The sequence below is a fragment of the Drosophila albomicans genome, chromosome 3 (genome assembly GCF_009650485.2).
Source record: "Drosophila albomicans strain 15112-1751.03 chromosome 3, ASM965048v2, whole genome shotgun sequence".
Classification (NCBI taxonomy): Eukaryota; Metazoa; Arthropoda; class Insecta; order Diptera; family Drosophilidae; genus Drosophila; species Drosophila albomicans.
Window position 1 is genome coordinate 16231984 of NC_047629.2, and position 14954 is coordinate 16246937.

Below are 14954 nucleotides of genomic sequence, written 5' to 3' on the forward strand. Positions count from 1 at the left end.
TCCGCATCCCTATTCCTATTGCTATCCCAATGTCCGCCGCCGCCGCCTGCACCTTGGAGGCCCCCTTCGACACTATCAGTATAATGTTTTGTTGTAACTGAATGTAGTTTTTCTTTTCAATTGAAAAATGTTGCCTACTTTTTTGCAGCCAGGCTCCAACTACAACATACAACTGTATGTACAACACAAATCCCAATACCAAGACCAAAAGCAATTGTGTACAAACGTGTTAGTGGACAGGAAACAAACTGTCAGGCTCGAAGCAAGCCAAGCCCAGTCATATCTCTTGTTCTCTCTCTTTCTCTCTCTTTCTATTTCAATGTATGTGAGATAATGGAAGTAAACGAACGAATAATACGCCGCAGCTAGCTGTCAGTCATGCAGCCTTCAGATTAACTAAAATTGAAGTCAGAGCTCATTTTAATATTAGAATAAATATACTTAATCCATATTTGTATATACTATAAATACATAAATGTATTTTAGCTATTAATTGTTGGCAATATTCAAGTGAAACCACAAGAAATTCTGTCAGCAAAGGTTACTTTTCATTTTGCTGCTTACGAAATTCTACAAAGCAATTATTTTGCACATACATGAAATGAGCCACAAGAAGTGAAGGACTGCTGTGCTTTTGTTTGTTTAAGGGTTTATAAAATGCAGCTAATTAATTCACTTGATAATTCGATACAAGACTTTGCCAAGCTACACAACAGGTTGGCTTATTGGCAGCTTGCCAAGTTATGCATTAAATAAATAACAGAAAATCACAGAAAAAAGTTGTAGAATACTCTTAGACGTTGAACCGATTTGAACTCAGGATATCCATTATTCAATTAAGTGACATAATTGTTGGCTGTACAACACACATTGCGTATACGTAATTTGTAACAGAAAACAAAGAACGAACAACAGGCAAATGAAATACAATGCAATTCACATGCCAATGAATTTGTATCATGTCATGGCATAGAAAGCATTCGTGAAATCAAAGTCGTTGATATGGAAATGGAGAAACAAATTAAACAAGTGGATAATACAAGCATGTGTGTGTGCGTGTGTGGTTACAAATATATTTACTTGTTGTACAAAAGAGTCAATTAATATGATTTAAATGTAATTTATAATTGTGTGAGAAAGAGCGAGAGTTACCAATGTGATGGAGCTCGCCTTTGTGTTTGATTTAGTTCAACAAGCAGAAACCTATTGACAGGTTGAACAATGATTTTCAAATACTTTTTCCGCTCCCTCCTCCATCATATCATCAGGCGATTCCTTTACTATGCATTCATATGTGGAGGGTAGCCCGCATAATGTAGGTCTATTAAATCAATTTTGTTTGTTGCTCTTTTGTACTACTTTCACTGCTGACTGACTGGCTGTCTGACTGAGGGACGGCCTGACTGACTGACTGATTGAGTGAGTGAGTGAGTGAGTGGGGTGAGGAAAGGGAAGGGGAAGAAGAAGAGGAAGGATGGCAGCTGATTGGCAGCCAACACTGAGGCTCAGTTTAAGCATGCAATATTTGCGCAGCAGTCAATGCCCCGCCCTGGGGCAAATCAGTGCCAGGCTGAGGTGTGCTTTCACACACACACACACACACACACACATAAATATAGGGAAGCAATGTGTGTCAGTGTGTGTATTTAATAACTTACAAAATGGTTATGAACTTCAAATATACTAGAGAGAGAGAGAGCGAAGCGAGTCTGCTGTGTAAATATTGACAGTGCCGAACAAATTACCTGATTACATTTGGGTCAAGCAATTTTTGGCACCACAGCGACACTAAATGTTCATGTTGTTATTTGTTTATGTATGTCAAAGGGGAGACATATGCTCACACACACACACACTCGCAACACACACATACGTACACTCGCGAGCCGCACAGACGCAGAAATAATTAAAAGTTTGTATGTTGTCTAGCATAATGTTGCACATGTGTTTGTGTGCATGTAGATTTTTATGCGCCACTCTTGTTATTTTTTTTATTTTTTGTTTTTTTGGATGTTTGTTTCTCTGTTTGTTTGTTGTTGTTTTTCCTGCATCTGTATGTGCGGGTGTCTGTGTGTGTGAGTGTGTGTGTGTGTGTACGCGACCTTGTAGCAAAGTTAACAATTTGGGGCACTCACTGTCGCAATGTTTACAAATAATAATGGCATTTATGACCCTGGTCTACACTCGTTCTCACACACACATACGCACTCTAACATTTCCATCTACATATGTTGTGTGTGTGTATGTGTACTTCAGGGTCGCTCTCTGCTTTGGGGAATTTTGTTCATCATCATTTTATTCGCAACACTAACACACACACACTCACACTATGTTGAGGAGCAGCAGCCCACTAAAGTGCATTTATGTTTTTATTTTATTTTATATTTTTCATTCGTTCGTTCTCTTCTTGTGTTTCGTTGTATATTTTTACTTCTAACGTTTAGTCGGAAAAAATACAAAAATTAATTTAATGCTTGGCTGCAAAATTATTCTAAGCATTTTATACTTATGCTCTGCATTATGTAACATTTTATTTTAAGTTTTGTAAAAAATAAGTATGTATAATAAGTATGAAAGCTACAGTCGAGTGAACTCGACTGAGAGATACCCGCTACCCATTTTGAATAAAAGAAAAACAGTGCGGTATTATTCTGAAAATATACTAATATAATATACCGACGAAATACTGAAATATACCAAATATTATAAGTGATACTATATATTGTTATACTTTGTCGTTTCGGAGGTGAACAGTGTGGTTTAATTCTTAAAATATACTATATTATTATACCGGAAAATACTGAGATATACCGAAGACTTTATTTATTATATTGATATGCCTTGTGACTCTTTCTGTGCATATGCTACATTCATTTCCTGGACACACAAACTTATAATTCCCTTCTACCCTATCCTATAATGGAATTAGAGATAATTTCAAAACTATATTTATTTATTAAGTCATATAAAGCTGCAGTTATAAATTTCTTATTTTTACTATACATAAATATTTATATTTTTGTAAATTTGTGCTCTTAGATGAGCACAATCCGCAACTGCAGCTTTTTGGGTACTTTTTAGCACATTTCAGTTGCACGCCCATGATTTTGAATAATTTGCAACAGCAGCAGCAGCAATGGTAAGAGGCAACCACTGCGCCTTGCCACAGTTATATGGATGAGCTCTTTTGGACTTGTATGCAAATGCAGGCAACTTGTTATCCTGCCAGCGATATAAATAGACACTAACTTGGAAGTTTTTTTGTATTCCAAACACATTAAAAGTTATTTAAAAGTTAAAACAAAAGAAGAAAGTCTGACAAAAAACATTAGCTAATGGTAAACAAATAACTTGCTTGTTGTTTGGGGAGAGAGAGAGAGGAAAAGAATTCTCCACAGGCTGGGATTCTTGCGAAATAAAGTATTCCCCAAACATAGACCACTCCAATGTTAACTCCATTAATTTGCAACATATCAAAAACAGATTGACACTTGGCTTTGTGTGTGTATGTGTGTGTGGATTTGCGTGGTTGTGTGCGTGGGTTGGCTTCTCTGCTTACGAACTGTGGATATCCTTTTAGAGCGTCAGAGTGTTGTGCATTCATGTGTGTGTTTGTGTGTGTGTCTGTTGCGTCTGCTTGGCTGTCGTCAGGTGTTTTTCACGCTGCGAGAGATGAGATGAGAGAAAAGTCATGTGCCTCCGTCTTCCCCCTCTCCGCGCACCCACGCAGGTACTTCCTCTGCCGAAATGTGTGTAAGCAAGTGCAAACATGTTCGCACAGCTGCGCAGTGTGGCATTAATTTCCGTTAATTAAAATAAATACGTCAAGCGATAATAAATGACTCGCTGATGATATTAAATGCACGCAGTACGCAGTGCCATCTCACACACACACACACACACACTCGCATACTCGCACACATGAAAGGTATAAAAAGACACACGCCAACTGCAATTAGGCAGAGCAACTGACAACTGAGAATTGCAGACTAAAGCTCTGAAAGCGAGAGAGATGAGAGCTGGTGACATATATATATATGGTATTTAAAGAAGATGGCAGCAACACACATAGGCAAAAGCCATTTGCGGTACATTAAATGGCTTAATTGATTCGCCTCAGTTTCAGCCTGAGTCTCAGACTCACCCATGAACCGAGCCGAACCGAGGTTCAAAATTAATTTCTGGCCCAGACAGATGCGGCCAGCCAAGGGCCCGTTGACCGTTGGCCAAAAACCCCCAACTTGGTTTATTACACTGCATAAATTCTGTTCAAATTCTATAGCACGTCAGCACGTAAGCTGCGCTGTCAGACATAATGTGTACTGAACCCCATATGTGTTTGGATGTATATTCGCAACAACAGAAATATATGTTGTACCCCCCAAAATGGCAACGACAACAGCAGCTCCAGCTATAGCTACAGATTCAGCTTCAGAGCATATGCTTACCTGAAGTAGAATGTGAGAAAGAAGTGAAGTGTGAGGCTATACAATGGCAAACAAAAGATTATCCTTGCCCTTGCTTCACGCGCTGCTTTGGTCACAACAGCACAATTTCTTTGTACACATCGCACATGCTCATGCAGGCAGCTGACTGCTGCTGTTGCTTCTATTGAAACGTTGAAGTAATGAAAAAAAATGTCAACTTCTAAACGAAGACAGCAGGAGCAGTAGAGCTGTGGAAGTGTTGCAGGATCAACAGCAGCCGGTACACAGTGGCAAACACTAGAGGTATGAGCAACAACAACAAAAGCAACAAAAGCAACAACGAAATCAACAGCGACTACGACAAGGACAACAAAACATGTGTCAAACGCCAGACATTCTGAGGAATATTAATAACACTCTGCGAACATATTTTTCATTAAAGCTGCACAGAAATGTCAAGCAGCAGATACTAAAGATACGCACACACACACACACACACACACACAACACATGCCACTCACACCCACACACACACACGCATACACTTGTATTTATTAGCTTTAAAACTGATTATGCAAAATGCCTGTTCGTTATCATCCTGGCAAATTTAATAACTGCAGTTTGGTGGGGGAGGAAGAAGGACGAAAAAACGCCGAAACTTGAAAGCCAAATGCGAATTTGACTTGGGAGCGATTAGCGTCCATTTCATCATGTTGTATTGTTTGGCAGCAAAGCATTCCCGCAGGACGAGGACGACAACAGCCTTGAATATTAGATGACTGCTAATGATATCAGCAGAATGAACCTTGGGCCAAGCCAGAGCCACGCCTTAAAAGTTTATTGGCCGCACATGCAAATGAAATGGTTTCGCTCAAAGCCAAAAATGCGACGTTTGCTTTTACAGCTGAAAATTGAAAACTTATTTGCCACAATTTTGGATGCATATTCTCTGCAGTTCGGCACATGCTGCGTATGAGTATTCTTTTGAATTTTACTTTTTTCCTCTGTGTGTGTGGCACTTTTACAAAGTTTTCGTTTTGATCACATCATTAATGCAGGCCGGAAAGCCAACATGTGTAAATACATGAGAGTTTAGTGGAATTTACACAAATTACTCGCACAGTGCAGCACTAATCAAGCTTCAGCCTGCACTTCGCTCTTTGTTAATTAAACATAACGGGGCCAAACGAAACATTTCTCAAGTGAATAATTCAACAACTGACCAAAACTTTTCCACTCAATTGAAAACTTAAGTAGCCCCTAAAAAATATCACTTGAACTCTATAAAAGTCGCTGGCATTTCGCTCGACTGCGTCACAAGCATATGGAATCGGGCTTAAGATGGTCTTCAAGCTCATTAAGCCAGCGCCGCTGACGGAGCAAGTTCACTCTAAGGATGGCTGCATCTACTTGTATCGGGCCATGAAATTCATTGGCTGGCGTCCACCGAAGTCGGGCATTTGGCGCTACGTCTATCTCACCTGGACACTGACTACGTTCATTTGGTGCACCACATATTTGCCACTTGGATTCCTCGGCAGCTACATGACGCAGATCAAGTTATTCTCACCCGGCGAGTTTCTCACCTCGCTGCAGGTGTGCATCAATGCTTACGGATCGTCGGTGAAGGTGGCCATCACATATTCACAGCTCTGGCGACTGGTCAAGGCCAGAGATTTGCTCGATAAACTGGATGTGCGTTGCACCAGCGACGAGGAGCGCGAGAAAATCCATCGTGTGGTGGCCCGAAGCAATCATGCGTTCCTCATCTTCACCTTTGTCTACTGCGGCTATGCGGGCTCTACGTATCTCAGCTCGGTGCTGAGCGGTCGTCCGCCCTGGCAGTTGTACAATCCACTGATTGACTGGCACGACGGCACTCTCAAGTTGTGGATAGCCTCGACTTTTGAGTATATGGTCATGTCGGGTGCCGTGCTGCAGGATCAGCTCTCGGACACTTATCCGCTTGTCTACACATTGATTTTGCGAACGCATCTCGATATTCTCAAAGAGCGCATTCGCAGACTGCGCACAGATGAGAACATGACCGAGGAGGAGAACTACGAGGCGCTGGTCAACTGTGTACTAGATCACAAGCTAATCTTGAAGTGAGCTCATGAATTACAAACTTTTTCTATCTTAAAATGTATTTAAATTCAATCATATTGATTACTCAGTTATTTTTCTCTTTTTGAGAAGAACAATTTTTATAAAATTATGTTTAATTTATTTATTTTTATTTTATATATAATTTAATTTTTATTTTAAATTAATTTAATGTTTCACAAATTAAAATGATTAATTTATCAATCAATTTTAAACTAAATTTCTTTATAATTATCAATTTTCAAAAACAATAATAATAATATCTAATTTATTTTAAATAATTTTTTATTCATTCAAGTGAATGTTTGTCAAGTTATAATGTTTAATTAATCTATACATATTTATTTTACTTTTTAACGATACAGCCAAGTCCGTCTGTCCGTATGAACACCTACATAAATCTCAGGGACCCTAAGAGAAACAGATATAATTTATTTTACCAGCACTTTTAATGTTTGCACCCAAATCAAGTTTGTTTCATATATTTGCCACGCCCAATTACGCGCCCGCAATTCAGAAAGTTGAATAACAAGCGTAATTTGAAAGCTCGAATATATTTTTGGTACATACAAAAACAATTACAATATTTATGATTTCTGAAAGTTTGGTTGTGAATATAGTATATTTACAGTGTACAAAAGTATACTATATTGTACAAAAGTATTTTAAATGTAGTACTATCTCAATATACCGAAAACATATTATTTGTCATGATTCAGTATTTTTGCGTTAAATTTTTCGTATATATGCAGAATATATTTTTAAACATATTTCATAATTTCACATAGTTCAAAAAGATCTTTCTTAATGTGAACTGGTAAATTACTTATTAAATCATTTTTTCTAATCTTTCCTCACCTAGATACTGCGCTTTGATTCGACCCGTTATTTCGGGCACAATATTCACACAGTTTCTGCTGATTGGCGTTGTGCTCGGCCTCACGCTGATCAATGTGTTCTTCTTCTCGGATATCTGGACGGGGATTGCATCGTTCATGTTTGTCATCACCATACTGCTGCAGACGTTCCCCTTCTGCTACACCTGCAACCTCATTATGGATGACTGTGCGGCGCTGTCGCACGCCATCTTTCAAAGTAATTGGATAGATTCCGGCTCGCGATACCAGTCGACTCTATTGTATTTTCTACACAATGTGCAGCAGCCCATCGTTTTCATAGCCGGCGGCATCTTTCAAATCTCAATGAGCAGCAACATAAGCGTAAGTCGCCAAACAAAAGCCCAATGCTTCCGATAACGATTATTGTTATTATGATGTGCATTCATTATTTAATGTAGGTCGCCAAATTCGCCTTCTCGGTCATCACCATCACGAAGCAAATGAATATTGCAGATAAATTTAAAACCGATTAAAATTTATTGGATGCAGTCAGCTATTTATTTGTTGGCCTCTTAAGAAAAAGTGATACAACAGTTATACTCTGTGCACGTAGTGTAATAAATGCTAAATTTAACAATCTAATATTCTGACATCAAATTATTTGCTAAAATTGTTTAAGCTGCTTATGTATTAGACAGAGACACAACCACAGCAAAACAATGTAGAAATAAATTTTGTTGAAAAATAAATATAAAAACAATTGCGTGTCTGCTATTGCAATTTCAACAGTCCAAAACGATGTTATGTTCAACTGAAAAAGGCATGTTTAAATATTCTCAATAGCATTAGTATTCAAATGAATTAATCATGTTTCACGCAGTTGCCCGAAAGTTTAATTTTCATGCGGCTTCGAGAGCTTTCCCAATTTTTCCGCTATATCCATATTTTGCACCAAGGTAAAAACAGAAAACGAAAATTTGCTGGCCTACAAGTATAAAATGACTCCAAATTAACAGTGAGAGTAAATTCTCTAATCATTTTCCTTTTGGCAGCTAATTCACTTACGGTTAAATTCGTTGCCACGGAAATGGTGAATACATTTCCGGCCATAAAAACAATTGGCTTTTGCAGATTATGCAAAAAGTGTGTCAATGTGGTCTTGTAGCGCTTCTCCTGGTCAATCCAATTGGATTCAAAAAGTGCATCCGCCAGCTTGAGGCTATCATCGGTGAGATAGTTGCAAAGCGTGCAAAACGGCGTAGTCTCCAGCAGCACAGCGGACATGAATGAAAGGGCCGCAACACGAGAGCCAAAGTCGGCGAATTTCACAATGTTGATCAGAGTAAAGCCCATGACGAGACCCACGACCAAAAGCTGCACAAAGATGGTGCCGCCAATCATGGGACGCAGCGTATCGCAAAAACTGCAATAACAATGTTGGATAGTATTTCGCCAGTCAAGAGAAAAATTCAATGAACTCCTCACCGCAGTATGACTTTGTGATCCTTGATGCACTTGACAAGTTTCGCATAACGCTCATCGGCGCTTTCGTCGGGATCGTTTCCCAAATTACGCAAACGTTGCGCAAAGTTTGCCATGTGAGCACGCAACGGCAACACGAAATTAATGGGATAGCAATCGACGCAAACATCTTGAAAACAGGCACCCAACATGGCAAAGTACTCAAGGCCCGTCTGCAGCCAATATTGCCATTTGCTGGCCCGCCAATCTAGCCATGGATAGTAGTTCTGATACGGTGGTCGGCCCATGAAAATAGCGCTGATGAATGTGCTTGTGGCATAGCCAATGTAAACCGTCATAAAAAAGAAGAATATGCGATTGCTCAGCGCAACAGCTCGATGCACATTTCTGCGTTCGCTCGACTTCGTGAGCATCTTGTCCATTTCATCCAGGATCTCGGTAGCCACATCGAAGCGCTTTACAAGTATCCAAACGATGACGACCTTCGTGGAGCAGGACCAGGCATTGAATGCGACCTGCAACGATGTGAGAAACTCACCCGGCGTAAATTCTGAGAGATGACTAATGTAGCCGGTCATGAAGCCAATCGGTTGATAGAATGTCGAGCAGAGATTCAATGCAAACGACCACAGGCAGTAGACCACAAAGAATCGCTGCGGCGGTGTCCTGATGCCCATCAAGAAGACACACCGCAGCAAATACAATGTTGCATTCCTAGACTTTGCGGGCGCGCTATCCTCCTTCGTGTACATGCTCGGAAAGTATTTGCGAACAACCATTTTGCCCCGTTAACTGACAGTTGGCCAATAAAATTCCTGCTGTCTAGCTCAAAGGCTTTATATAGAGCAAATGCATGTTGCCCAAAGGTGTGATTATAAACTCATCAATACGTCTGTTATGTGTAAAATTCATGAATGACACTTTGAAATCAATTAAAGCTTAGCTCACAGCACAGCTGAGAAAAGTATAAAAGCTTACACTTGCCAGCCAGAATAATTGATGTGGCGAATCCTTGTCTACCTATTCATTTATTATCTGAGCCATCAAAATGAAATTTTCAATTAATTACGTATACGCCGCGTATCACATAACCTTCAGCCAGCAGCTCAATTTGCAATTAAACATCAGTTAAAATAACAACAACAACAAAAACAATGTGTTAAAGCATTGTATTAAATGTACGACAGCTCAACGCAAACGTAAAAAGTTAAATAATGGAAGCCGTTTAATTGATAAAATACAAAAATAATAATACCCACACATATGTATGTGTTTACCGTTAAAAGACAAAAATGCGATTATGGCGCATTAAACACACTTCTGATTATTGTTGTCATCTTAAATGGATTTAATTTAACGGAAAAATACGGATGATAGTTCCTTGAAATTCCTCATTAAAGTGCTTCAGTTGCGGACTATTTAAAATCGTTTTGCGGAAACAGGAAATAATTAGCGCTGGCAAAACATGTCATTGGCAGCTGTTAATTTAGGTATTCTTTAAACTTATTATTTTACTATCATGCACAGATTAATTAACTCATTGCTTCAGGTGCTACAACTATTGAATATGACGCACAATTTTAATTATAACAATTGCAGAGAGATTGTAGTACTTTGAATCTTATGTAAATATTTAATATGGCATCAAACAAAATTGCGCTTTTTATTTTTAAATTATTGTTAATGTATTTTAATTGGAAACTCATAACTCTCTATTTAATTAATTTCTCATCTTCCACTCAATATCATGTAATATGTTACCTTTGAATATTACATTGATAATACACCTTTGTAACATTTTTAATATTTTTTAAGTTTTTCATTTTTTTACAATGAAAATGTTTTAAATTACCAAATAAAAAACTGGTATATAATTTATTCAGACGCATTTAATTCCCATTTCCATCATTAAACGTTATTCGATTACGCCAACCGCTTTAAATTATCTGCAGGCACTTAAATTGCCAAATGGCAATCAATCCTTTGCACCTGTAACAGCTGTTGCTGCGTGGTGGTCGTATACAAAATTTGATTGACAAGTGATGGCGAGGGACAGCAATAGGTATTGTCATTGCGTGAATTGGGATCAGCTGCAGTTTGTCCTTTCTTTAATTAACAAACTGTGACAGACCCGAACTTCACAGAATTCGCAAAAGGTGTCGCAACATAATCGGAAAACTTTTTAATGAGCCACTTTAAATGCTCGGCCTCGTTTTCAAGTGTCAAATGCTTTAAAAAGACTACCAAAAAAAAAGCGTGGCTAACTTAATTCAGTTAGCCACTTTTTATAAGAGGGTAAGAGGATATTGGAACATACAGTAATGTCCCAGTAAAATTAAAAAGATTTTTAAGAAATAATTTTATATGACTATAGTATATTTTCAACTCTATGGTATATTTGGAATGTAGTAGTATGTCAATAAATCAAATAAAGCTTTCGATAGTATAAAAGTATAAAAGTGTTGTTTTGCTTTTATTGAAAATGTGTAGCGGGTATCTCACAGTCGAGCATTTACTCCTTACTTTCTTACTCATTGTCTTATCAATTAAAGCAACAATGTTGGCATTTAAACTAAACATCACGTTCTATATATATAGTTAAGATTAAATTGTATTATTGTGAGCATTAGAAATCTGTATCACTTTTTACCTCTTTAAATAGGTTACAATTGACTCAAGCAAAAAGAACATTTCTTATTTTTGTTTACTCTGCTCTTTTCTAGGGAACACCAAAAAGGATTTCTAAGTAGGCAGATTATGAATTGAATTATGATATTAATGACAGGCATCGATATGTATCCAAATAGCTCTATAAGTGTGCGCATAAATAAATATGTCAACTAGAGCTGTGGTATCAATTGACCTTCTTTGATAAGGGTTCAAGTTGCGGCAATAAAAGTCCAATAATAAAATTGAATATGTCAATTCAGCTTAATCAGCACCGATAATTGAATTGTTGTGTATGCTGTTGCTTTTATGTGTGTGTGTTTGTGTGTGTGTGTGAAAGATATAAAATATCACGAATATATTAAATTGCGTCGGCATATTACCTTTTGCAGGGTATCATGTTGAAAAACAAACACGCCAGCTCGCTCCTGCTTTTGCTTTGGCTTTTCATTTTATTTTTATTTTTTTGGTTTTTGGTTTTTTTATTTTTTGTTTTTTGAGGTTGAGCATGAGCAATCAACATCAAGTTGGGATGTCAGACGCGCAAATATTTAATTTCAGTCGACTGTCATTCTAGCTGTTGCTTTTTCTCTGTGTTTTTTGTTTTTTTTTTGCCACAGCTTGTGGGGAGAACATTGCGACGGGCCGAAGGGCAACAGGTGGCGCATTTTATTGCCAAAAGCAAACTCATTTGCACTTGAAACCTCAGCAACAAGTAAGTATATCAGGAGGCGCAGTCGGAAGCAGTCGATGCCAGGAGTACTTCGAGGCCGCCAGCAGACAGACAGCCAAAACCGACACCAGCACAGCTAGCCAAATGTTGATATTAGCCAACTCGAGTTGGCTCAAATCAACAGTTGGCTTTGGGGTCAACTTCAAAACGACAGCGCAGCTGCTGCTCTAGAGCATTTGACTTCAAAGTAAATAAACATTGAGTCGCATTTCAGTACAGCAGCTTCTTATTCGTTCAAGGGAGAACGGGAGAGAGTGAGAGAGAGAGAGAACGCTACATATCCTCGAGCTCGCTGCTGGAGGCGAACGTAATAATATTTGTGTTGGGCTCTGTGTCTTTCACTTGCTTCTCACCAATTAACTCACGCTATGGCAGAATGTCCTTCGCTCGCGAGTTTTCATTATTTGCCCGCCAACAGCGCTTGAATGTTTTCACTTAAGTATTATTTATACTCCAGCCAGGATTAAAAGGCAAGTATTTTTCTAGCATCAACCAGGCAAAGGTAAATATTATGACATCGCAATATGTTTTATACATTTATTAGCAATCTTTTGAATGGACTTTGCACGCGATAAATAAGTATCATATTCGATCCTTATCAGATAAAATTGAATTGGATAAGCAGTCACCCAGCAGCAGCAGCCGAAGCCGCGTCACCATTGAAGCAGAAGCCATGACACGCATAATAAACTCTGATCCGCACCTAAATAAAATCGCTTGTTTGTAAGTCTTATCCAGCCGGACGCTGCCAGCCTTCGAGTACTCTGTACTGAGTCCTGACATGGCGGCTATTAGTAGCTTTATTAACGACCCTTGGCGTGCTTTGGCCAATTGAACTTTAATTCAATGTTGATGCCACGCCTCTGACCTCTCAGAGTGTGAGTGTGTGTGTGTTGCTTGCTTGTTGCGCCTCATTAATCGAACTTAGAAAGAGAGAAGCCAGCCAGTCTCAGTTGGCATGGCAACAACGTTGCGTCGCGTCGCGTCGCCCGCCATGTCTAATGGCCGCACTTAATTAGCTTTCAAAATAAAATGCCCTCAAAATATATTTTAATGGCTTCGATTTGAGCGTGTTTATTGACTGGATTGAGTGAATTGATCCAGGTCTAAACAAACGATTATGGCTTTTCGGAATTGTAGCTCGATTTATTTGCGATTATCCTTTCTTTCGTTCTTTATTAATTTCCCGCAATCGCACACTGTGCGTATGATTAATGTGCGTTGAGACGTTGAGAAACTGCACAGAGCACAACAAACCAACCAGTAAACGCTTCATTTGACACGACCATTAGGGGTAAACTTTAATAGACTTGTTATGCCATAAACACTCGAAACTTTTAAATGCCATCACATCTGAGGCACATCTGAGTCAGCAGCCAACAGCAAACAGCCAAACAGCCAGTGGCTATAAAAATACAAGTTGAAGTACGAGTACGAGTATTTTCATCAAATGAAAATTTCATGAACTTCTTACGCTCATTGTCAGTCTGTGAGTGTATATTGGTTTGTGTGTGTGCGTGGCTCTTTAAGGGAAATAGTTTTTGCAACTTGCTTTGTCATTTCGTTGCCTCAGCTTGTGGTGGGTCGCTGGTTGGTGGATGCTGGCCTGTTGGATCTGCCGGGCTGTTGGTTGCATCCGCAGTGGTTTGTCTAAAGGAAGTGCCGCCAAAAAATAAACAGCCAAAAAGGATGCGAAATGTAACGGAAGTGCGCGAAATTCTTGCACATTTTAGCAAACGTCTCTTCCCTCTCTCTTTCTCTCTTTGCACACACTTTCGCTACTCTGCTTTAATACATAAAAGTAAGTATATATATAATATAATATATATAAAGAGTGTGCCGCCCGCACAACTTTATGACATTTTAATGATGTCGACATTTATGACAGTTGGCTTGAAGATTTCGCAATGCTTTGACAGTTTGGCCTGGCCTTTTGGTAACCGAGAACTGAGAGAAAACTGACTGCAAATGCAGTCACAAAATGCGCTACCGCAAATCGAATTTGTTTCTGTGTCTGACAATTGACATTTTGACATGCTCAAAGTTTAATAACTGCAACCGATGAGTAACTATTTTCCAGTTTTTTCTCTCTCATTTTTTTTTTTTTTATAGGTACATACATACATATAAATAAATATGTTTTCTGTACAGCAGAATGCTGAAATTAATTTCGTATAGGGGGCAATGAATTGTTACCTGTTTGCTTAAGCCCCACACAGCCATACACAGTCAGCATATATATAGCAATGGCTTTGCCAGCAAATATTGTGACATAAATCAATCACTTTTGCAAGTAAACAGCATACTCGCTTGTAGAGCTTGACATTTATTAAAATTCGTCTGAATTTGTGTATCGCAATCTCTGTAATCTTTGTCGAGTCGAGACGAGATAGAGAGAGAGCTTTGGCTGAATTTAAAATGAACAAACTCCTAGCAAACAGTCATAAAATTAAGAGCAAAGCGCACCAGGGTGACAGTGCACTATGGGGCATTTTCCATTTTAGCTGGCATTTAGGCGTTTTTGAAAAGTGTTCCAATTAGAAAAATGTTAATGTTAATGCATTAACAGAACATCAAACTGTTATGGCTCGTACCAAAAACATGTATATCTAACAGCTCTTTTGAGCATAACAGCTGTAAAGTCAGTTGTTGCATCCGAAAGCACGCGTGCTAAGTTTGCATATTTTTTTTGAGTGAACT

General features: G+C 38.7%; 2 protein-coding genes across 3 annotated transcripts in view; one reads left to right on the plus strand and one right to left on the minus strand.

Annotated features, from left to right (window-relative positions):
* Positions 1-5414: 5414 nt before the first annotated feature.
* On the plus strand, positions 5415-7992 carry LOC117571751 (odorant receptor 42b). The gene is made up of 3 exons (XM_034254101.2): positions 5415-6535; positions 7396-7753; positions 7831-7992. Exons 1-3 carry the CDS (start codon positions 5769-5771, stop codon positions 7903-7905), a joined length of 1200 nt encoding a protein of 399 aa, XP_034109992.1. The 5' UTR covers positions 5415-5768; the 3' UTR covers positions 7906-7992.
* Positions 7993-7998: 6 nt separating this feature from the next.
* LOC117571750 (odorant receptor 42a-like) overlaps positions 7999-14954 on the minus strand; it is a 40069-nt gene continuing 33113 nt past the window's right edge. Inside the window, exons 1-3 of one of the 2 annotated variants that reach the window (XM_034254099.2) lie at positions 8858-9743; positions 8438-8795; positions 7999-8357 (exon numbers count right to left, since the gene is read on the minus strand). In XM_034254099.2, the coding sequence (XP_034109990.1) occupies positions 8265-8357; positions 8438-8795; positions 8858-9633 (1227 nt within the window). In that variant the 5' untranslated portion in view covers positions 9634-9743 and the 3' untranslated portion in view covers positions 7999-8264. Of the gene's footprint in view, positions 8796-8857; positions 9744-14954 lie in introns of those variants that run through there. The other variant, XM_052004568.1, reaches the window with a different exon arrangement.

What these genes read in the sequence shown, in the direction of transcription:
- LOC117571751 (XM_034254101.2), top strand. Translation starts at nt 5,769, where the DNA reads ATGGTCTTCAAGCTCATTAAGCCAGCGCCGCTGACGGAGCAAGTTCAC. An exon ending in GATCACAAGCTAATCTTGAA is followed by an intron (nt 6,536 to 7,395) that starts GTGAGCTCATGA and finishes TTCCTCACCTAG; the next exon opens with ATACTGCGCTTTGATTCGAC. An exon ending in CAATGAGCAGCAACATAAGC is followed by an intron (nt 7,754 to 7,830) that starts GTAAGTCGCCAA and finishes TATTTAATGTAG; the next exon opens with GTCGCCAAATTCGCCTTCTC.